We start from the raw sequence: 25,135 nt of genomic DNA on the forward strand, positions 1-25,135 counted from the left end.
CGCTCCTGGCTAGGACGTTGCGGCCCAGGCAAACCAGACCTCATATCACGGCCATCAGGCACCCGGATGGCACGATCAAAACGAAACCGACGGATATTGCACAGGTCTTCGAAGATTTTTATAAACACCTGTATAACCATACCCCGGACGGACACGCCCAGGAGGGACGAGGGGAAAACGACATCTTGCATTACCTGGACGGATTGGGTATGACCAAAATTACGCGGGAGGCAGCAGAAACCCTGGCTGCGGAGATCGGTATAGAGGAGGTTGACAAAGCAATCTCGAGTCTGAAAGGAAACAAGGCCCCTGGTCCGGACGGGTTCGATGGGACATACTACAAGGTCTTCAGAGAGGAGCTCGCACCTCACCTAGTGATGCTCTTCAATTACCTAAGGCAAGGGGGACGATTGGGCCCGGAGATGGCGTTGGCCACGATTGTCCTCTTACCCAAACCAGAGAAGGACTTGCTCCTACCCGAACATTACCGGCCGATATCTTTGATAAATCACGACTTAAAAATCTTAGCCAAGATACAGGCGGATAGACTAAACCCCCTCTTGACCTCACTTATCCATGCTGACCAGGTGGGATTCATACAAGGTCGGCAGTTGTTTGAAAATACCAGGCGGACAGTCGACCTAATCTGGAAACAAGTAGCAACTGGAACGCCTTCTCTGGTAATCTCTATCGACGCGGAGAAAGCCTTCGATAGGGTTAGGTGGGAGTTCCTATTTGCGGTACTGAAACACCTTGGATTTCCGGAGGAATTCGTGCAAGTTACAAGAGCAATGTATTACGATGTGAGGGCACAGATACAGATAGCAGGGGCACCACTGAATCCTTTTAGCCTACATAACGGGACCAGACAGGGGTGCCCCCTGTCCCCCCTCCTATTCGTGCTGGCCTTGGAGCCTCTGCTTCAGGCGATACGCATGCACCCAAACATTAGTGGGGTCACGGTTGGGGGGGAGGAATACACTGTCTCTGCTTACGCAGACGATGTCCTCCTCACTGTCACAAACCCAATTGAGTCGATTTCTGCACTACAGGGTGTCATCCAAGAATATGGGGCCCTGTCGGGTTACAAGGCGAATATGCAGAAATCCAGCGCGATGTCTATAGGCTTACCATTGGCGGATGAAGCATATATAACGGAAACGCACCATCTGAGGATGGAACCGAACTCACTAAAATATTTAGGGGTATACTTGACGGCGGATCCAACCCGTCTATATGCTAGCAACTACGATCCTATGTTTCGGACTTTGATGGGTGATTTAGAAAAATGGGCGGACAAGCCTATTTCTTGGCTAGGGCGCATCCACTCTGAAGATGAATATCCTCCCGCGAATACTGTTTCTTTTCCAGGCTCTCCCTACTCGTGTCTCCAAATCCCAACTGATACCCTTGCAGAGGGCGATATGTGATTTTGTGTGGCACAATAAGAGACACAGAATAGCCAGACAAATTTTGTATAGGCGAAAGGACAGAGGGGGCTTGGGACTCCCGAACTTGTATTACTATTATTTATCGGCTCAACTGTCTCAAGTAGCCATGTGGCACTCCCCTGTCGGGGAACGGAGGTGGGTAGACCTTGAATCGCTGATGGTGGGCATAGATATTCCCCAATTTACGTTGTGGGTCCCTAAAGAACACAGGCCCATGATACGGGTGACCTGCCCGGCCATCCTTAACTCTCTCCGAGTATGGGATGCAAATAGCGTTAAATTTAAACTCGCCTCCTACCCTTCCCCTATGACTCCGATACTCCGAAATAGGGAATTTCCACCGGGAATGGCCCCCAGGAACTTTCGAAACATAGAACAGACTGGGTTACAACGCCTTTACCAACTATATAGGGAAGGGGATGTCATACCCTTTACAGACCTCCAACAGGATGCCCACCTGACTCCAGCAGACTTTTTTAGGTATCTCCAGATTAGAGACTTCGCTAGAAAATCCCATATAAAAGCAGCAGCCCAGAGACAGCTCACTTTTTATGAGAGACTGTGTAGAGAGGGTTATAACCCTAAGGGAATGATCACACTCTTGTACGCTCATCTTAGCACGGAAACAAAAGAATGGGGTAGCCTGAAGTATACTGATAGATGGGAGTCGGACCTGGGGGAGGTGCTGGAGGGAATAGAATGGCAGGAGATCTGGGAAGCTACCAAGAGCGCTTCTGTGTGCGTCACGCAACAGGAGCAGGCATGGAAAACCATGCTTAGGTGGTATACTACTCCAATCACCTTGCACAAAATGCGCAAGATAGATACGGACGAGTGCTGGAGGGGGTGCGGACTCCGAGGCACGTATCTCCACATGTGGTGGGAATGCCCGAAACTCCGTGGTTTCTGGAAGGCGGTCGAGGACCTGTTGCGTCAGACCTTTGGCAGACCCCTGGCCTTAGACCCGTGGATCTACTTGTTAAATAGAACTATTGCGGGATGGACGAGAGGAGAGCAGAAACTAGTACGGGCGATAACTTTAAGTGCACGCAGAACGGTAGCAACGGCATGGCTCTCACCTGAAGGCCCGGAGTTTGGGGGGGTGATCTCTAAGATAAAGGAAAGCAGAATCATGGAAGATCTGACCGCTAGATTGAGAGGTACAACCATGGCCTTCCAGAGGACATGGGCACCCTGGGACAATAGTGTTATGGGCTCCAGTAACGAGTGACGTGGGAGGTCTCCAGTTTGATTCGGGATTTGGCCCCATGGGGCCATTGCAGGACTGAGTCGCTTTAGCCTCACGCACCCCCCCCCCCTACCCTCCCTACTCCTGTCCTCGTATCCTTCTCTTCCTTCTACTTCACCTTCTCTTCTTTAACCTTTTCTCTCTTCTTTAAGTTTTTTTTCTTTCATTATTCTTGTTATACCCTTGATTGACAAGGGTGCTATTCTTGTTCTATATTCTTTCGTCTCTTATGTTATAGGCTATGTTGTCAATATCGAATTTCATCACCCAGGCATGAGTATAGTGATTGGGCATTGAAGATGCCTACAGTACGGCCTCACGTAGATAGAGACAGGGCTCCTCTATAAGATAAGCAGCCTGATTATTCCTTACGAATCCTAGAGGGGAGGCAAGTTGAACGACCTACATGCTGAGGCTGGGAATATGGGCTGATATCGAATGTTATATACTCAACTCTGATCTTTTGCACGGTGGCTTCTGCGCAAGCCACGCGGTCATGTTACTTTTGCTATGCCTATTTTCTATGAGCATACGGTAATTCGATAATATAGCTGTACAAAAACATAAAATCCTCGATGGGAGGCAAGTTGTTCAGAATGTATAAAACGATTTATCTTATGGGCTGATGCCAATTCTTCTGATTATAAGTTTGATGTTTTATATTGAGGCTTCTGCGTAAGCCAAAAGGTTGTATTATGCTTGCCTTACCTATCGTGTGCAAAAATAAAGAATTTAAAAAAAAAAAAAAACTAAGCAAAAAAAACCAAACCCTGAATATTCTAAAAGCATATATACATGCACTTATTTTTGTCATGCAGTTTCACAATTTGCAATATACATGCACAAATTACTCCACAAATATCTATTGATATAACAGGACAAATTTACTTCTAAAAATTAGATGTCAAAAGAGAAAGTTCGCTCCAATATGTGCAAAATAGGGTTGTTCGGATAGTGATATAAAGTATCGATTAAATCAGTATGCTGCACATTTTTATTTTAAAAAGTGTAAACGTAGATATCACAAAGCTACACTAGAGGGTGCTAGATAAGCATGCAAAAAAATTACCAATCCTGTAGCTTTAAATACACACATACTCCGACAAGGAAACCGAAAATAAATCAAGTTAGGTGAAAAATTAACAGTTTATTTCCAAATATAACCTAAATTAAAAAAAATAAAAAAACTTACATAAACCACTAGTGAAATATTCCAAGAAATATTGATTATTAATCCTTTGGGCAGGGCATGGACCTTTTGACCTCTCCGTCAGAGGTGGCAGAGTGGTTCAAGAATTCACTCCCCCGTTACAGCAGGTTTCACTCTCCAGGATCCGTCTTGTAAACCTATGTTCGACCCAAATGATATCACCCAAGGTCGGCTAACTGGCTCCCAGTGGACCATGTTGCACGTTACCTGAACTGGGTACGGCGCCCCCTCAGCTAGACGGCCCAGAGTAAGCTTATGGCTGAATTCCCATGGCCTTTGTTGCCCAATAAAGTGAGACCCTGGTTGTGGAGCCTAAAATAACCCAATTCCTTACCAAATTGGGATGGAACCTTGTAAGAGTTTGAATTCGGCACTAAAGTTGTGCCAAGATAAACATTTGGACTGTTTGGTCCCTTGGCGAAGCTCTTTGACCTACCAGAAGACGCCAGAGCTGAGGACAGACAGGTTGACCCGGAAGAGCTCCGTGGCTGGGTGCAGAGGGCCATCTGCATTGCGGGCAGTGTTAATACCTCCCTGTCTATAGAACGGTGTAAAGCCACTCTTTAGAAGAGCCAAAACTGTCCAATCTCACCCTCACCAAGGTGGGCAAGGATGCTCAAGGCCTCTTGTTTGGGGACTCCTTTATAAAAAGACCTGGGGCGTTTTGTTGGGGCTTTTACTGCCCTTGATAAAGCTCAATCCTCCATGAAGAGGGTTTTTCAGGGCGGGTCTCTACCAGGGCCAGCAGATTCAGGGGTTGTCCGGCCGTAAATAGTACAGCTCCCGTGGCTTGGGATGAAGCTCCTATATCCAGCGATCCCCTTATCAGGAGGCGAAAGGCCGGTCCACCCTCTTCCCATGGCGGTCCAGAGGGAACTCCGGTTCTAGACGCCTTTACGGTAAGCTTACATCTGCCTCATGTTTGTGTCGGAAGCAGACAATTTTTTTCCCAGCTTGGGTTCCCGATGCTTTGGTTCTGGCCACCGTTCAGGGTTTCCACATAGAGTTGGTTGGTACTCCTTGCCATATCCCTCCACATCGCTCGATGTAATTCGCCCTACATGATCGCGAGTTGATAGACAGAATTGTTGACCCTTTGAGAAAGGGGCAATAGAAGTAACACCCATGTTCCCTGCCAGGGTCCTCGGCAACTTTTTATTGTTGGAAAAGAGGCGGGCAGATGTGCCCTGTGACGAGACCAATCTCGCCACATTGCATTGGAGGAGCCTGGTTGCCCGCCTCTTGCCATGTGACTATGGACCCTGGGAGATTTGGCCCGTTCAATTCAGTATGATAGGAGTTATGTATTTTTGTATCCTTTTGTGTTTTACTGGTAACATATGCTCAATGGAGTCTGCCTCTATCCCTGGATATAATTGGATTATTTTCCCCATTGTCTCCAGGATAGAGGACTCTAAAACCGGTTTGGGCCAGATAGCCATGCTGCCAGCCAGGCCCCAAAAGATACTTTACCAACTTCTGAACCCCTGGTCTGATTCATGCCATTTTTTGATATGTTCCCCTGAATGGATTGATTGTGAATATATAATTTGTTTGTGAATGTGATGTATATTTTAGAAGTTATGAATATGCTGTAAAAACTATTTTTCCTGCCTGTGATAAATTACATTAACCCATTGTGTTCAATAATTATATCACAGGCAGAGGGGAGGATTTTATATGTTTGTGCTGGGTGTGTTTTATGCTTTACTGTACGGGATTGGTTACAGTTTGTCGCTCCCTGTGGGATGTCCCCTTGCATAAAAGTCTGAGTGTTAATTAAAACAGACCACTGCTTGACCCTCAACATGGAGCCTTGTCTCGTCCTTGGGTGGGGGGGATTTACTGTATGCTGTTAGAGACTGATTGCCAGGAGTGTAAGCCGATTGTCTGCTTTTCCTGTTCGTCTGCTAGCAGCTATTAGTGAGGTTCCAGTTCGGGAGTTGGGGTGCTATTTTGTATCCAGTTCGGGAGTTTGGTGTTCTGCAGTAGCTGTGCCTGTATCTCTGGAAGGGGAAGATCTACTAAACGGCTTTTAACCACTTTTATGCCTGGGGGTGCCGTTACATGCCCCATTATCAATCCGTCCCCGCAATGCCTTTGTGCGCTACTGCCACTTCAAGATGGAGGGCAACCACCTTCTGCGGGACCTACTACTTCGCGACGACGTGATTGCTAAACTGGATCTGAAGGACGCATACTTGACGGTCTGTGGCAGATACGTCCAAAGACTTATTGCGTTTCCTTTGGAAGGGAGACACTTGGCGCTTTACAGGTCTTCCTTTTGGGCTCTCTTCACAAGTTGTAGGCTCTCTACCCCTGCGAAAAAGCCCATGTCCAGATTGTTTTACAGCCAAATATTATAAAACCTTTATGAAAGCACTAGAAGACCCCTTTCTAAAGGCCTTTAACTCCCTTACTGACACCCCAGTCCAACCGACCTCCGCTCCCGAAGCCCACATCAGATTACTACCAAAACCTGGGAAAGATCCCACCAATTGTGGCAGCTACCACCCCATTTCCTTGATTAACGTAGACCTCAAGATCTTCACTAAAATACTTGCAAACTGTCTAACACCCCCTGCTGTCAAACCTAATACACAGACCAAGTAGGCTTCGTCCCAGAATGCGAAGCTAAGCAAAACACGACAAAGCTTCCTAATCTCATCCACCGATCACATTCATATCCCTTACCTAGTCTTCCTTTCGGACAATGCTGAAAAAGCATTCGACCGAGTAGACTAGTCCCTACTGAAAACCACATTACAAGCAATGGGCTTCGGACCCAACTGGGCAAACTGGCTTAATGCCATTTACTCCACCCCCACAGCCAAACTTAAGATTAATGGACAACTGTCAGACTCAGTGAAAATTCAGAATGGCACGAGACAGGGGTGCCCCCTATTCCCTCTTTTTTTCATCCCAACGATGGAACCCTTCCTTTAAGGAAAAATCGGGACAACAGGGACATTGCAGGTTTCCAGATAAACCAGGAATACAAAATATTAGTATTTGCCGATCTGCTTTTTACGCTAACATCTATCACATTCATGACCCCCTTTTAGAGGAATTAGCTACATATAATGATGTTTCAAACTTCCATGTCAATTTTACCAAAAGTGAGATCCTACCCCTAGCAATAAACCAACGATCACAGACAATGAAGGGGAAATATCCCTTCACATGGGCAGCGAAAGACATCACGTACTTGGGAATACACCTACCACGTAACCTCGCTGACACTTATACCATGAATTTCATCCCGCTCCACCACAAGCGCCAATTTGGATGGCTGTGTCGCATCAACATTTTAAAAATGAACACTCTCCCAAAACTGCTGTACCTCATACAGACACTTCCAATTCAGATCCCCAAATTATTATTTGCCAAACTCACATATTCACCAAATTTACATGGGCAAACAAGCACCCTAGGACCGCTTTTAATACACTCACGAAACCCAAATGCCAAGGTGGACTGGAAATGCCACACATAGGCCTTTACCATGACGCAATCATGCTCACTAGGATATATGAATGGTCAACCCACACCCAATGGATAGAATTGGAAAACCTTCAAACCCCAATCCACATGCTCCCCTGGCATAAAACCGGACACACATTCCTATCCCCCTCAACAGTCTCATCATCCCATCATTGCCCCCCCACTCCGCATCTGAAAGCTCACAAGACATGTCCTCATATCCCCATACCCATCTCCCCTATATCCACTGACCTGATACCCAATGTTCCAGCCAGGGCTGCAGACCAACTCATTCGACTTCATACAGGTACCCCAGAAGGCACCCTATCCAAGACTACACCCTGTTCAGTTGAACAACTTGACTCTTACTGGGACAGAACACCCCATGGCAATGCAGGCATTTAGATACACACAACTGGCCCACTACATACGCTCCACAAACTTCGGAATCCCAAACCTTAAGACGTTAACACTTCATCAATATTTTACAAGATGTTACAAGAAGAGCTCAAGGGACAAATATCCCAATACACTTCATCCTGGAATAGGGAACTTAACAGTAATATCACTCAGGGGGATTGGGTTGCTATATTCCACGGCATACACAGATCCTCAGTAAACAGGGGGGGGACAACAGCACACAGTGGCAATGCTTGGCCATACAATATTGGAGCAGAAAGATCAATGCCATAACAGGGGGGACTTGGCACACCCCTGAAACTATGCTATTCCTGTTATTCCCCGATCCCACTTGCCAACAGTGGCCAACCTCATCATCCCTGTTCACTGGAAAGCCACCCACGCCCCTTCAATAAAGGAATGGCTGCAAATGGTGGAATCAATTCGGGTGATTGAGGAAATGACAGCTTGAAATTACTGCTTCTATAACCTGTAAATACTGATAACCAATAGTCATGTACAAACCTTGTTCAATCATATCAAGTATTTTATTGTGCAATGTTCTTAATTACGGTATGTTTCAACCACTGTACATTACATACCTTGCAATGTAACCATAAAATGTATTAAAAAATGTATGTTTTTCTTGTTAATGATGCGATTAGCTACCATCTAGTCTAGTGTATGAATATATTGGATAGGAATAGCAATGCCATTACCTACAGACGGCAAGCACAGATACCCATGCTTCTTATGATGGCAATATTTTCAATGTATTCTCAATCTGCCATGCTTACACATTTATGTGTATCACAGTAGGTTTATAAGCAAACTGTTGATTTCTTAAATGAACACTGTAGGCGTTATAACCATTTAATATCATTGAATTGGTTTTAGTGCCTGAAGTTCACCCATTCAGTGTTAAACCATTTTTAAAGCAGCTTAACACGCAATAAGGGTCCTTGACCACCCACAGTCCACCCCAAATAGGTGGTATGGCAAAGGCAAAGATTGCAACTTCCTTCTAGCTTTATCAATACATAGCCACAATGGTGGCTGTGATTGGCAGAGGGCATCAGCTGACCACTTCAAGACTACCAAATTTGTCCATTAATGCCAGGACAAAACCTTTTCAGTGAGATTATAAATACAGAGGGTAAATTCCATATAGGCACTGTAATTGCATAATCATTGTACAAACCCGTTTGTTTATTCTGGACCTCTGTGTTCGTTCCAGCAAATTGAGCCTTCCGGTCTCTCTGAGATTCCTTCTTGCCATCATTTTTTGCAACAGTTTGTTTCTTTTTGCGGCGACTCTTCTCCTCTGCAGCTTTCTGAAGGAACTCTAGCGGGTCTGTTTCATCATCCAGAAGGCGGTTGAAGCGGTTTTCCACAGCACAGCCAAAAGCCTCCTCCATACGGGAGGCATCAGGTTCAATGTGTATCTGCTTCATCTGTCCTATAAGATAATATCACAAAATCAGTAACCACATTACAAGATCTAGTCTTCATTAATCTATTAACAAGTTTATTAAAGACAGCTCAACATGTTCTTTTAAAGGAAATGGGAGAAAAAAAAAAAGTTGTAGCTTTATCCAGCAATTTTTCAAATATATACATTTTACACCATTTTAACAAACCTCATAAGCTAAGCTGGCACAAGACTGAAGAAAAATATAATTTCTTTTAACCCAAGATGCCCTTTAACCCCTTAAGGACCAAACTTCTGGAATAAAAGGGAATCATGACGTGTCACACACGTCATGTGTCCTTAAGGGGTTAAAAAACAAGGTCTTAAACTTAATAACTGTCAAAAGTAGCACACTGACATGGAAACCTTTGATCTCCGCCCCTGGCCTGTCATGGAATGCTGCATAGGCCAGCGCTCGGATAGTGCCAGCCCTGCATAGGCCAGCGCTCGGATAGTGCCAGCCCTGCATAGGCCAGCGCTCGGATAACCCCTCGTGTGTCTTTACTCCCCAGCCCCTCCATGTCTCATTACCTCACAGCCCTCCATGTGTCTCATTCCACCCTCTCCAGTCTTCGATGTGTCTCAGTAGCCCCCACGTGTCCAATTAGCACCCCCTGCCCTCCATGTGTCCTACCAGCCAACCCTCCATCCATATAGCTCCCCCAGCCCTCCATGTGTCCAACTAGTGCTCCCTCCCAGCCCTCCATGAGTCCCTATGCCCCCTCCCAGCCCTGTATGTGTCTCAGCACCCCCCATGTGTCCCTATACCCCCCTACAGCTCTCCCCATGTCTCATTAGTTCCCTCCCTCCTAGCTCTCCCTGTGTCCCATTAGTACCTTGCAGTAGCATGGCCAAGCAGGCAGTGGTGGAGAAGTTCCTGCTTACTGTACCTGGTCTGACAGGAAGCAGTTCTGTGCTCTGTGAGCACTTCCTGTCAGACGAGGTAGGGTAACAGAAGCTCCTCTACCGTGGTTTGCCTGCTCAGCCATGCTACATTCTGTGAGCGGAAGGAGGGGAGCGCATCCACTCCTGCTGGTGACCCTGTAATTGCGCACTAGGTGGCCGCACACCAGTCTGCTAGTATGCCGGCCCACCGGGAATTTTCCCAGGTATCCTGGTGGGCCAGTCCAGGCCCTGTGGAGGGGTGCTGCAGGTAGCAAATATGTATTTTTTTTTTTTTTTAAATAATCCTGACCTATATATAAAATCTTTATCCCCCTACTTTTGAGGGAGGGGACACAGCCAGCCCTAGTGGTGGTATGCGTCTAGCTGCAGCTCTCCTGTTCGCCGACGCAATGCTCTTTGGAGCGTTGTCATGGTAACACAGCAACACTCCACACAGCCTGCTCGCGGGAGGACAGGAGAGCTGCTTTCCAGATCCCTCCCTCTGCCTCCAGGTCCTCCCAATACGAAAGCAAAGCAGACGCCTGCTGTTTTGGGCAGGCAGGTGCCCACTCTGCATTGCTGCCGACTGGTGCCAATGCCGCTCGCATCCTATGGGCACGTGCCCACAGAGGGCTCAGCGTGCCATAGGTTTGCCATCACTGCCATAAAGCATGCATTTTGTAGGTAATTTTGTCAATCTATACATGGAGGATTTCCACCTGGAAATGCAACCATATCGGTAATGTGAGATATGGTCTTATGCTCCCAATTTTCAACAGAACAGACTGATTCATGAAGGGAAACCAGCAAACACTTTTCAGAGAAAAAGCAGTACCTCAGATGGCTGCTAGTGGTGCTTCCTGGGGCAGTGCTGCACAGTGTAAGCAAAAAAACAAAACCTCCTAGAGTAATCAAAACCGCTCATCTTAAAAGTTTTGTCCCAACATCTTATTCAGTCACTTTGGTCTAGCACAGTATTTACAGCGTTGTGTTACCATAGCACCCACATCAAGACACGTACTAAATTAGGTCAGTCATTATTAAATATCATTGGTGACAGGGACACATTTCTATTCATAACAGGTAGGGATCAACCGATAGATTTTTAAAAAAAATTTTTTAAAGAAGATAATCGGTGAACTTTCAGGCTGACAACTTACCAATGTTCTGTACATATACATTTAAAAAATATATATATATATTTCTACACATCTGTTAACTGAACATTTTTTTAAAATTTATTTTTAAGGTAAATACACAAAATATACATGTCAGTGTGATTTTTTGTATATTTTCAAGAATGTGTGGTGTGTATAGTGCATGCAGAGTGCGCGTGCGCGCGTATAGTGCATGCAGAGTGCGCGTGCGCGCGTATAGTGCACGCAGAGTGCGCGCGTATAGTGCGCGCAGAGTGCGCGCGTATAGTGCGCGCAGAGTGCGCGCGTATAGTGCGCGCAGAGTGCGCGCGTATAGTGCGCGCGTATAGTGCGCGCAGAGTGCGCGCGTATAGTGCGCGCAGAGTGCGCGCGTATAGTGCGCGCAGAGTGCGCGCGTATAGTGCGCGCAGAGTGCGCGCGTATAGTGCGCGCAGAGTGCGCGCGTATAGTGCGCGCAGAGTGCGCGCGTATAGTGCGCGCAGAGTGCGCGCGTATAGTGCGCGCGTATAGTGCGCGCAGAGTGCGCGCGTATAGTGCGCGCGTATAGTGCGCGCGTATAGTGCGCGCGTATAGTGCGCGCAGAGTGCGCGCGTATAGTGCGCGCAGAGTGCGCGCGTATAGTGCGCGCGTATAGTGCGCGTAGAGTGCGCGCGTATAGTGCGCGCAGAGTGCGCGCGTATAGTGCACGCAGAGTGCGCGCGTATAGTGCACGCAGAGTGCGCGCGTATAGTGCACGCAGAGTGCGCGCGTATAGTGCACGCAGAGTGCGCGCGTATAGTGCACGCAGAGTGCGCGCGTATAGTGCACGCAGAGTGCGCGCGTATAGTGCACGCAGAGTGCGCGCGTATAGTGCACGCAGAGTGCGCGCGTATAGTGCACGCAGAGTGCGCGCGTATAGTGCACGCAGAGTGCGCGCGTATAGTGCACGCAGAGTGCGCGCGTATAGTGCACGCAGAGTGCGCGCGTATAGTGCACGCAGAGTGCGCGCGTATAGTGCACGCAGAGTGCGCGCGTATAGTGCACGCAGAGTGCGCGCGTATAGTGCACGCAGAGTGCGCGCGTATAGTGCACGCAGAGTGCGCGCGTATAGTGCACGCAGAGTGCGCGCGTATAGTGCACGCAGAGTGCGCGCGTATAGTGCACGCAGAGTGCGCGCGTATAGTGCACGCAGAGTGCGCGCGTATAGTGCACGCAGAGTGCGCGCGTATAGTGCACGCAGAGTGCGCGCGTATAGTGCACGCAGAGTGCGCGCGTATAGTGCACGCAGAGTGCGCGCGTATAGTGCACGCAGAGTGCGCGCGTATAGTGCACGCAGAGTGCGCGCGTATAGTGCACGCAGAGTGCGCGCGTATAGTGCACGCAGAGTGCGCGCGTATAGTGCACGCAGAGTGCGCGCGTATAGTGCACGCAGAGTGCGCGCGTATAGTGCACGCAGAGTGCGCGCGTATAGTGCACGCAGAGTGCGCGCGTATAGTGCACGCAGAGTGCGCGCGTATAGTGCACGCAGAGTGCGCGCGTATAGTGCACGCAGAGTGCGCGCGTATAGTGCACGCAGAGTGCGCGCGTATAGTGCACGCAGAGTGCGCGCGTATAGTGCACGCAGAGTGCGCGCGTATAGTGCACGCAGAGTGCGCGCGTATAGTGCACGCAGAGTGCGCGCGTATAGTGCACGCAGAGTGCGCGCGTATAGTGCACGCAGAGTGCGCGCGTATAGTGCACGCAGAGTGCGCGCGTATAGTGCACGCAGAGTGCGCGCGTATAGTGCACGCAGAGTGCGCGCGTATAGTGCACGCAGAGTGCGCGCGTATAGTGCACGCAGAGTGCGCGCGTATAGTGCACGCAGAGTGCGCGCGTATAGTGCACGCAGAGTGCGCGCGTATAGTGCACGCAGAGTGCGCGCGTATAGTGCACGCAGAGTGCGCGCGTATAGTGCACGCAGAGTGCGCGCGTATAGTGCACGCAGAGTGCGCGCGTATAGTGCACGCAGAGTGCGCGCGTATAGTGCACGCAGAGTGCGCGCGTATAGTGCACGCAGAGTGCGCGCGTATAGTGCACGCAGAGTGCGCGCGTATAGTGCACGCAGAGTGCGCGCGTATAGTGCACGCAGAGTGCGCGCGTATAGTGCACGCAGAGTGCGCGCGTATAGTGCACGCAGAGTGCGCGCGTATAGTGCACGCAGAGTGCGCGCGTATAGGACGCAGAGTGCGCGCGTATAGTGCACGCAGAGTGCGCGCGTATAGGACGCAGAGTGTGCGCGTGCGTATAGGACGCGCGTATAGGACGCAGAGTGTGTGCGCGTGCGTATAGGACGCGCGTATAGGACGCAGAGTGTGTGCGCGCGCGTATAGGACGCAGAGTGTGTGCGCGCGCGTATAGGACGCAGAGTGTGTGCGCGCGCGTATAGGACGCAGAGTGTGTGCGCGCGCGTATAGGACGCAGAGTGTGTGCGCGCGCGTATAGGACGCAGAGTGTGTGCGCGCGCGTATAGGACGCAGAGTGTGTGCGCGTGCGTATAGGACGCAGAGTGTGTGCGCGTGCGTATAGGACGCAGAGTGTGTGCGCGTGCGTATAGGACGCAGAGTGTGTGCGCGTGCGTATAGGACGCAGAGTGTGTGCGCGTGCGTATAGGACGCAGAGTGTGTGCGCGTGCGTATAGGACGCAGAGTGTGTGCGCGTGCGTATAGGACGCAGAGTGTGTGCGCGTGCGTATAGGACGCAGAGTGTGTGCGCGTGCGTATAGGACGCAGAGTGTGTGCGCGTGCGTATAGGACGCAGAGTGTGTGCGCGTGCGTATAGGACGCAGAGTGTGTGCGCGTGCGTATAGGACGCAGAGTGTGTGCGCGTGCGTATAGGACGCAGAGTGTGTGCGCGTGCGTATAGGACGCAGAGTGTGTGCGCGTGCGTATAGGACGCAGAGTGTGTGCGCGTGCGTATAGGACGCAGAGTGTGTGCGCGTGCGTATAGGACGCAGAGTGTGTGCGCGTGCGTATAGGACGCAGAGTGTGTGCGCGTGCGTATAGGACGCAGAGTGTGTGCGCGTGCGTATAGGACGCAGAGTGTGTGTGCGCGCGCATAGTGGCTGCAGAGTGTGTGTGCGCGCGCATAGTGGCTGCAGAGTGTGTGTGCGCGCGCATAGTGGCTGCAGAGTGTGTGCGAGCGCATAGTGGCTGCAGAGTGTGTGCGCGCGCATAGTGGCTGCAGAGTGTGTGCGCGCATAGTGGCTGCAGAGTGTGTGCGCGCGCATAGTGGCTGCAGAGTGTGTGCGCGCGCATAGTGGCTGCAGAGTGTGTGCGCGCGCATAGTGGCTGCAGAGTGTGTGCGCGCGCATAGTGGCTGCAGAGTGTGTGCGCGCGCATAGTGGCTGCAGAGTGTGTGCGCGCGCATAGTGGCTGCAGAGTGTGTGCGCGCGCATAGTGGCTGCAGAGTGTGTGCGCGCGCATAGTGGCTGCAGAGTGTGTGCGCGCGCATAGTGGCTGCAGAGTGTGTGCGCGCGCATAGTGGCTGCAGAGTGTGTGCGCGCGCATAGTGGCTGCAGAGTGTGTGCGCGCGCATAGTGGCTGCAGAGTGTGTGCGCGCGCATAGTGGCTGCAGAGTGTGTGTGTGCGCATAGTGGATGCAGAGTGTGTGTGTGCGCATAGTGGATGCAGAGTGTGTGCGCATAGTGGATGCAGAGTGTGTGCGCATAGTGGATGCAGAGTGTGTGTGTGTATAGTGGATGCAGAGTGTGTGTGTGTATAGTGGATGCAGAGTGTGTGTGTGTATAGTGGATGCAGAGTGTGTGTGTGTATAGTGGATGCAGAGTGTGTGTGTGTATAGTGGATGCAGAGTGTGTGTGTGTGTATAGTGGATGCAGAGTGTGTGTGTGTGTATAGTGGATGCAGAGTGTGTGTGTGTATAGTGGATGCAGAGTGTGTGTGTGTATAGTGGATGCAGAGTGTGTGTGTGTATAGTGGATGCAGAGTGTGTGTGTGTATAGTGGATGCAGAGTGTGTGTGTGTATAGTGGATGCAGAGTGTGTGTGTGTATAGTGGATGCAGAGTGTGTGTGTGTATAGTGGATGCAGAGTGTGTGTGTATAGTGGATGCAGAGTGTGTGTGTGTGTATAGTGGATGCAGAGTGTGTGTGTGTGTATAGTGGATGCAGAGTGTGTGTGTGTGTATAGTGGATGCAGAGTGTGTGTGTGTGTATAGTGGATGCAGAGTGTGTGTGTGTGTATAGTGGATGCAGAGTGTGTGTGTGTGTATAGTGGATGCAGAGTGTGTGTGTGTGTATAGTGGATGCAGAGTGTGTGTGTGTGTATAGTGGATGCAGAGTGTGTGTGTGTGTATAGTGGATGCAGAGTGTGTGTGTGTGTATAGTGGATGCAGAGTGTGTGTGTGTGTATAGTGGATGCAGAGTGTGTGTGTGTGTATAGTGGATGCAGAGTGTGTGTGTGTGTGTATAGTGGATGCAGAGTGTGTGTGTGTGTATAGTGGATGCAGAGTGTGTGTGTGTGTATAGTGGATGCAGAGTGTGTGTGTGTGTATAGTGGATGCAGAGTGTGTGTGTGTGTATAGTGGATGCAGAGTGTGTGTGTGTGTATAGTGGATGCAGAGTGTGTGTGTGTGTATAGTGGATGCAGAGTGTGTGTGTGTGTATAGTGGATGCAGAGTGTGTGTGTGTATAGTGGATGCAGAGTGTGTGTGTATAGTGGATGCAGAGTGTGTGTGTATAGTGGATGCAGAGTGTGTGTGTATAGTGGATGCAGAGTGTGTGTGTATAGTGGATGCAGAGTGTGTGTGTATAGTGGATGCAGAGTGTGTGTGTATAGTGGATGCAGAGTGTGTGTGTATAGTGGATGCAGAGTGTGTGTGTATAGTGGATGCAGAGTGTGTGTGTATAGTGGATGCAGAGTGTGGTTGTGCTGCAAGTGTGTGTATATAATGAATTAAGAGTGTGTATATGTAGTGTGTGTTTGCATTCATTATATGCACACACTGCACAAACAAACACTACACAAAAAACTGCACAGTGTGTTTGTATAGTGTGTGTTTAGTGAATTCAGTGTGTGTGTGCCCTGAATGTTTGTGTAACCTGTGGCAACGCACTGACGCCCGCGGGACTCGCGAGATTTACACAGGGTAAATGGAAGGGAGCTGCTGGGAGGCAAGCAAGGTCTGCAAGGTCTGCATTATCGGCAATATCGGCATCGGCCGATATCAATATTGCTGAAAATAAAGAATATCGGCCAAACCGATAGTCGGTCGACCCCTGATCTGCACTACACAAATGGGCACCACATGCGGTAGCCCGGAAGGGATCTCTCCGGGGGGAGCGATCATTCGAGTGCCTGGCAGTGAGGTGGTATTCCACGATGCCTCGATATCGATAGTGTTCTTCACCCCAGCACATATTTTACCACCCCCTCCCCATAGTTGTCCCCCCTGTCCCTTAGTGGCCCTCTCTCCCATCTTTGGTTTGTCTCCTGGTAGGGTGGCTGAGCGGAGCAGTGGGGACAGCAGTACAGGAGATTCAATCTCCTGTACCCAGCCGGACTGATGAGAAGTGCTCTTTCAGGGAGCACTTCCTTTCAGTCCGTCCAGGTACAGGACACATAAGTAGCTATACCTCGGTGCGCACTGTTCCGCTCGGCCATGCTACACAGAGTGCCTGGCAGGAGGGAGCACAGTGCACCCACCTCTTGACGGTCACGCCGATCTAGCATCCCCCGGGCCTTATGGACACGTGGGCCCACTCATTCATTATCGATATTGCTGGTGATTATCGGCCACTAATTTTACAAAAAGTGACGCCGGACATCCTCACCCTACGCAGGAGGAACTCCAGCGTCAGAATTTTCCCCATAGGAAAGCATTGAATAATGCTTTCCTACGTGGAAATCCTAATGAGAGCGTGTGGAGTGGTTTTGGTGTATAGATTATGTACCAGCAGTCTTGATCAATTCTCTGCCTTTTAGACGTTCAATCACTTTGTAATGCAGCTTAGGTCTTATCTCCCCTGCATGTCCTACCTAACAAGGCCAGTGATTGGCCTCATCCACAACCTCGTCTAGACTGTCCTGAAAGCAAAGCATTCCACCGCCGCATATAAACGACACTGAAGTGAGCACAGAATATCTACATGTACAGACACCAGTACAAGACAGCAGATTACATAGTTGTAATATAACTACTAATCATATACACATGCGGTGGCCACTTCATCTCAATGAAATGGTCTGCAATGGCCCTGTTCCCTTAACCCTGCAGTTTGAGAAAATGCAATGTTGACATTGCAGGGTTAAATCGTCCTCTGGCAGCCACTATAGGCTGTTTCACTGCACAGACTGTGCATGTGAATTAGGTCAAAATCCTCAAAAAGAAAGGAGCACTGGATTGAACATCAGCAGAATAGGCCCTGCCTTGCATTCTTCATGACTGCACTGGGGAGGAGAGCACACCCCAGCCTTGGCAATAAGGGAGTAAAGAAGGGTTTTTAACCCTTTCACTGCTGGAGGAGATATGAGACCTGGTAGTATTTGGGACAGTAACATTAAACAGTTTATTCCTAAAGTTCGTGTTCCTTTAAGTGGATTAAACTATAGGAGATGGCTTCAGTTCCTATCAACTGAAATAGTTTACTGGTAAATTACTACCACTACTCCACCTTATTTGAACATAGTTAATGCATAACAATCACAAACAGAAAATAAGGACAACTCCACTTTAGATATCAAACGTTTCAAGTAACTGTCAAGTCATCACACTTAGAGTAAGCACATACACCCTATTTCAGGTCAAGAATAATAATTTGTACACACTTATCCTAGCCATGCTTGGTACACTGAGGGCAACCAGACCCACCATTTTTCCTAGACACCAATACACACTAACAGGCGGGACATACAGAGTCCACACTGATAACATGCAGTATATAAACACAGTGCATACCAATACACACTGAAAACAGGCAGTGTATATACTGAGTGCACACTAAGATACACTGTTAACAGGCAATATACAAAGAGTGCATGCCACATGGTGACCTTCACTAATAAATGGCATTAACAGTCTGATTACGGCATGTCCCCCAAGAACAACTACACACTATAAACCAGGGGCAATGAGCTGAAATATCCCATACACACTATAAACCAGGGGCAATGAGCTGAAATATCCCATACACACACACACTATAAACCAGGGGCAATGAGAGACACACACTATAAACCAGGGGCAATGAGAGAGACACACACTATAAACCAGGGGCAATGAGAGAGACACACACTATAAACCAGGGGCAATGAGAGAGACACACACTATAAACCAGGGGCAATGAGAGACACACACACACAATAAACCAGGAGCAATGAGCTGAAATATCCCATTCACACACACATACACTATAAACCAAGTGCAATGAGCTGAAATATCCCATTCACACACATATACACTATAAACCAGGGGCAATGAGCTGAAATATCCCATTCACACACACTATAAACCAGGGGCAATGAGCTGAAATATCCCATTCACACACACTATAAACCAGGGGCAATGAGCTCAAATTTCCCATACACACACTATAAACCAGGGGCAATGAGCTGAAATATCCCATTCACACACACTATAAACCAGGGGTAATGAGCTCAAATTTCCCATACACACACTATAAACCAGGGGCAATGAGCTGAAATAACCCATACACCCATTATAAACCAGGGGCAATGAGCTGAAATAACCCATACACCCATTATAAACCAGGGGCAATGAGCTGAAATAACCCATACACCCATTATAAACCAGGGGCAATGAGCTGAAATAACCCATACACACATTATAAACCAGGGGCAATGAGCTGAAATATCCCATACACACATTATAAACCAGGGGCAATGAGCTGAAATAACCCATACACACCCATTATAAACCAGGGGCAATGAGCTGAAATATCCCATACACACATTATAAACCAGGGGCAATGAGCTGAAATATCCCATACACACATTATAAACCAGGGGCAATGAGCTGAAATATCCCATACACACATTATAAACCAGGGGCAATGAGCTGAAAAATCCCATACACCCATTATAAACCAGGGGCAATGAGCTGAAATATCCCATACACACATTATAAACCAGGGGCAATGAGCTGAAATATCCCATACACCCATTATAAACCAGGGGCAATGAGCTGAAATATCCCATACACACACCCATTATAAACCGGGGGCAATGAGCTGAAATATCCCATACACACCCATTATAAACCAGGGGCAATGAGCTGAAATATCCCATACACACATTATAAACCAGGGGCAATGAGCTGAAATATCCCATACACACATTATAAACCAGGGGCAATGAGCTGAAATATCCCATACACCCATTATAAACCAGGGGCAATGAGCTGAAATATCCCATACACACCCATTATAAACCAGGGGCAATGAGCTGAAATATCCCATACACACATTATAAACCAGGGGCAATGAGCTGAAATATCCCATACACACATTATAAACCAGGGGCAATGAGCTGAAATATCCCATACACACATTATAAACCAGGGGCAATGAGCTGAAATATCCCATACACCCATTATAAACCAGGGGCAGTGAGCTGAAATATCCCATACACACCCATTATAAACCAGGGACAATGAGCTGAAATATCCCATACACACATTATAAACCAGGGGCAATGAGCTGAAATATCCCATACACACATTATAAACCAGGGGCAGTGAGCTGAAATATCCCATACACACCCATTATAAACCGGGGGCAATGAGCTGAAATATCCCATACACACACCCATTATAAACCGGGGGTAATGAGCTGAAATATCCCATACACACACCCATTATAAACCGGGGGTAATGAGCCGAAATATCCCATACACACACACACTATAAACCAGGGGCAATGAGCTGAAATATCCCATTCACAAACATTATAAACCGGAGTAATAAGAGACTCCAGCTCACAGTCCACCTTACCCAGCAACATCACTTCCTGTCGGTGTCCTAGCGGTCCGCACGCAGCAACACACACTGAGGAGCGTCACCTCTCCCACCGCCCCTTTACCTAAACTCCTCCACCTGCCAATCACGGCCCAGTGCTGCACATCACCTACCTGATTGGCTATTCCTGCTGTCACTTACAGAAGACCACGCCCAATGTGTTAAAAACATGCCCTCCTCTTGGCAACCTTGTAGTATGCCCCAATATAGTAATGGGAGATAGATAAATACGGGAGATGGTCTCGGCGTATCAGAGTGAGTAAAGCACTGTATACCGGTAAATACTCACAAGACACCTACTGGCAAATGTAAATATTGTGTAGGCCCTAAAGCATAATGATATCTCTTCATAGGGACATTTTATTTGTGTTTTTATTTTTTATAAACAGATGCATTTGATTATATTTCTTACCTGTTCGGTGGTTACATTTATATACGTGTATTTTAATATTATTTAATATTTTTAATATTATATTGTACCCTATTACAACAAATCAATGTTTGTGGGCCAAGTACATACTTGAAAACAAAAGGTAACCTTTCTGGTAAAATACTTTATAAATAAATGTATAATAAGTCATAAGTCTGTGTGTGTATATAGGTATATATATATATATATATATATATATATATATATATATATATATATATATGTATTTAGATATATAACATACAAAATCCAGCGCACTCGCTTATTCACTAAACAGCAATTTCATGTCTCTCAGAATAATAATTAATAATGGGGAGTTTAGGAAACTGGGACTGTAGTGTGCCTTCCATGTCCCCTCTTCACACCACAAGAACCATGTGCAATCCAATTACAGCCCATACTTGTCACGTCTCTTTTACAGCACTGTAACTTCGCAAAATAGTGTCTAGGTCATACATAGTATTACGCAAAGTAGATGGTGGGAACCGCACTCAATCCCAGCGGCCAAGGGTGCTCCGGATCAGGACCAGCAATCCCAGAATTATACACGAAAGAAGAAAGGACCACAGGCACTCCAAATTGAAACCGTATGCAGATTTATTAGGAAAAAATGCAACGCCAAGCTTGGCGTTGCATTTTTTCCTAATAAATCTGCATACGGTTTCAATTTGGAGTGCCTGTGGTCCTTTCTTCTTTCGTAGGTCATACATAGGGCATATTGTTTTACTCAGAAGATGTAACTGAGCATAATTTGGGGGATTTAATGACAGTGGTACATATCAAGTGTAAGAAATACTCCGCAAAAATACATGTATGTAAAATTGCCATTTTTTTACCACTCACCACAAACATTGACATAAATTGGTGAAAAATTGGTGACAAGTTAAGGCACAATATACACCATATAAGATACCCCTGGGTGTCTACTTTATCAAATGGAAGCATTTTGTGGGGTTATTTGAATACTCACACTGACAGGGGCGGGCTGGGAAGGGGGGCAGGGAGGCAATTGCCCCCCAGGCCGCCCTAAATCCAGGGCCGCCCACACCCAGCAAAAAAAGGAAAAATCTGAATCCCCTGCTTCTGGCTGAGGAGTCAGATTTTTCAACTTACCTCACTCTTCCTGCAGTCTGCAGTCAGTGGAGTCGGCCGGCCTCTCCTGATGATGTCAGGAGGAGGGGGCGTGACTTCCACTGCTCTTCTCACAGGACCGCTGGGGAGTCTGGGAGAAGAGCAGAGGAAGTCACGGCCCCTCCTCCTGACATCATGAGGAGAGGACAACTTCACTGGCTGCTGCTGGTTGCTGCTCCTGTTGGCTGCTGTCCACCCCTCCCTGGCCTAAGGTAAGACTCAGGGAAGGGGGAAATACACTTTAGTGTTTTTTTTTTATTCCCCTCCTCAGCCCTGTCCCCTTAGTCAGCCCCTGCCCCCTCCTCAGCCCCTGTCCTCTCCTCAGCCCCTGTCCTCTCCTCCTGTCACCCTTCCTCATCCCTGTCCCCTTAGTCAGCCCCTGTCCCCACCTCAGCCTTAGTCAGCCCCTGTCCCCACCTCAACCTTAGTCAGCCCCTGTCCCCACCTCAGCCCCTGTCCACACCTCAGCCCCTGTCCACACCTCAGCCCCTGTCCCCACCTCCCCTTCATGTGTGTATGGACAAAAATGGGATACAGCTGAATAACTAGAAAAAAAAAAGAATACATAGCACATAGTGAAGTACATTAACAATAATTGGATTTAACCCACAAAGATTGCACTCACGAGATAGTGTAGGGTAATGCGCCTTTAAGCCCACAATGGGCTGAAATGGTATTTGCCTTCCACGGGTAGGTTGCTCTGTCTTTCACAGGAATGGAGGAATGCCAATTGAAATGTAAAAAAAATTCCTTTATTCAAAAGGCAGTAAATAGCCTTGAAGAATCAATCGATAAAATTTAAAAATAACTGCAATCTAACGCGTTTCGTCCATACAACTTGGACTTCATCAGAGAAAATTCTGCAGTTTAAACAATCACATAAAATACAAAGCATGCATAATCCCACCCCCAACAGAGTCTCTTAAATACAACCAGTCCGTGTGTTGATTGGAGAATTCTCTCCTGGAACCACTTCTCCCATCAGGGTATATTGCCTCCAGATGGCTCTCATTCTGTAAATTCGCGGCAAAAAACTTAGCCGTTGTCCGTCCGTCTGTGTCATCTTGGTTTGCGTTCCAAATGTCCGTTTCCGGTTGCGTTCCATGCGCATATTTCCGGTTGCGGACGGAAACGTACGTCATGACACTAACGTTGCGTTCCAAATACGGCATATGCGTTCCAAGCATGAAACAGCCACTCAAGTGGCTGAATAACTGAAAATAATCTCAAAGTAATAACAGTAATCAGTCATCAGACTTCCACATTAAAAGTAAGGACTTATAAACACCAAAGAAATATATCATCATCCAATAGAACTGTAGGACTTTCATCTTCTGCCAATTGCTAACCACTATAGTATAAATATATACATGAACTACGAAAAAATATATATAAATGGGAAAAATTGCAAAAAATAAAATAAAATAAAAATGAAAATACATATAAAAAATGTATATAAATGCAATATATATAAAAAAGTGAATATGAAATAAAAATAAAAATAAATATAAATATAAAATTAAAGAAATAAATAGATGAAAAATAAAATAAATTAAAGAAATAAAAAATGTAATATAAATAAATATAAATATAAAAATGAAAATGAAAAAATAATATTAAATTTAAAAAGAAAATATATAAAAATAAAAATAAAAATAATAATAAATGAAAAAAATAATAAATAATGGTAATATAAATAAAAATAATATATCAATCTAAAGAAAAAACTATATGGCAGAAGGTGGAAATCCCCCCTTGGATCAAAGAACATCTTTAGAAAAAACGAAGGATAATACCATTATACCATGAAAATGGCCAAATCCACATCCATATTTAAACCCTTGGGTATTAAGGTATCCAATTGGTATATCCAATAGGTCTCCCGTTGTGCTAATTTCAATTCCCTATTTCCTCCTCTCCAGTGGGAGGGTACATGTTCTATACCACAACCCTTAAAATCTCTCCAATTAAAGGCCTGGCATGTATTGCAGTGTACTGGCACTGAATGAGTTGTTATGCCTTTCCTTATATTATTAATATGTCCATGAGGCGTACTTTCAGGGGTCTTTTTGTTTTTCCCACGTACTGTTTGCCACACGGACATTGCAATAAATAAATCACAAATCCGTGTGGCATCCAATACTCGACTTCACTGGAAAAGTAATTCCAGAGATATAGCTTGTAAACTGAAGAGTTAGGCCTAGGTTCATTCTTGAGCAAGCCCGGCACATTTGGCATCCCTTAGATCCCTTTGTATATGAGATAACTTTCTTTGTAGGGATATCCTTTCTAGGGAAACTGGAAGCAACTAGATCTTTAAGATTTTGACCCTTCTTATAAATAATAGACGGACGGTCTGGAAGAATACTTCCAAGAACTGGATCTTGGAGTAATATGGGCCAATGTTTTTTAAGGCACCTATTAATTTTCCAATGGTCTGTGTTATATTTCGTTATGAATGAATGTCTAAAGTGTTCATTTGAATTATTTTTTGGATGTTTAGTCAGTAAATCACTTCTATCTTTATTCCTTAGTATTCTAATTTCTTTTTCGATCGTGTTTTTATCGTAACCTTTATTCACCAATTTATTTTTTATATGTTTCGTCTGAGCTTCAAAATCTTGAGCGTTAGAACAATTTCTACGTACCCTTGTCAGTTGACTTTTGGCAATGCCTCTCAGCCAAGGTTGATGGTGACAGCTTGACTTGTGGACATAACTGTTCCCATCGGTTTTCTTAAAGAAACATCTGGACCTAATTTTATCTCCTTCCCAATATAAACTTAAGTCCAAAAAATTTATAGTGTCTTTGTGCCACTCCGGTGTAAATTTCAAATTAAAATAATTAGAATTTAAATACTGTACAAACAATAAAAAATCCTCTTGAGTACCCTTCCAGATGACAATCACGTCATCGATAAATCTCCGCCATAGGACCAGGCTCGCCCGCCAGTCATGCCCGCACCAAACAAATAGGTCCTCCCATCTGCGCATATAGATGTTGGCATAACTAGGGGCGAACCTGGTCCCCATTGGTCAGCCCCTGTCCCCTTGGTCAGCCCCTGTCCCACCCTTTCCCTGCTCCTTTACCCCCTCTCAGCTCCTGCCCCCTTCCTCAGCCCCATGCCTCCACCACAGCCCCATAACATCCCCACTACAGCTCCTCTCCCCCAATTGCAACCCATATTACCCACACCACAGCCCCTTTCCCAAATTGTAGCCATCAACTTGCTTCAGCCCCTATCCCCCCGTACATTTACTAAAC

The 25,135-nt window shown here is 46.9% G+C and overlaps 1 protein-coding gene across 1 annotated transcript in view; it reads right to left on the reverse strand.

The window, feature by feature from the left end:
• HABP4 (hyaluronan binding protein 4) overlaps positions 1-20,346 on the reverse strand; it is a 36,902-nt gene extending 16,556 nt beyond the window's left edge. Inside the window, exons 1-2 of the mRNA XM_063457182.1 lie at positions 20,287-20,346; positions 8,994-9,251 (exon numbers count right to left, since the gene is read on the reverse strand). Of these exons, the coding sequence (XP_063313252.1) occupies positions 8,994-9,251; positions 20,287-20,296 (268 nt within the window). The 5' untranslated portion in view covers positions 20,297-20,346. The remainder of the gene's footprint in view (positions 1-8,993; positions 9,252-20,286) is intronic.
• Positions 20,347-25,135: the final 4,789 nt, after the last annotated feature.

The sequence above is a fragment of the Pelobates fuscus genome, chromosome 5 (assembly GCF_036172605.1).
Source record: "Pelobates fuscus isolate aPelFus1 chromosome 5, aPelFus1.pri, whole genome shotgun sequence".
In the NCBI taxonomy this organism is placed as follows: domain Eukaryota; kingdom Metazoa; phylum Chordata; class Amphibia; order Anura; family Pelobatidae; genus Pelobates; species Pelobates fuscus.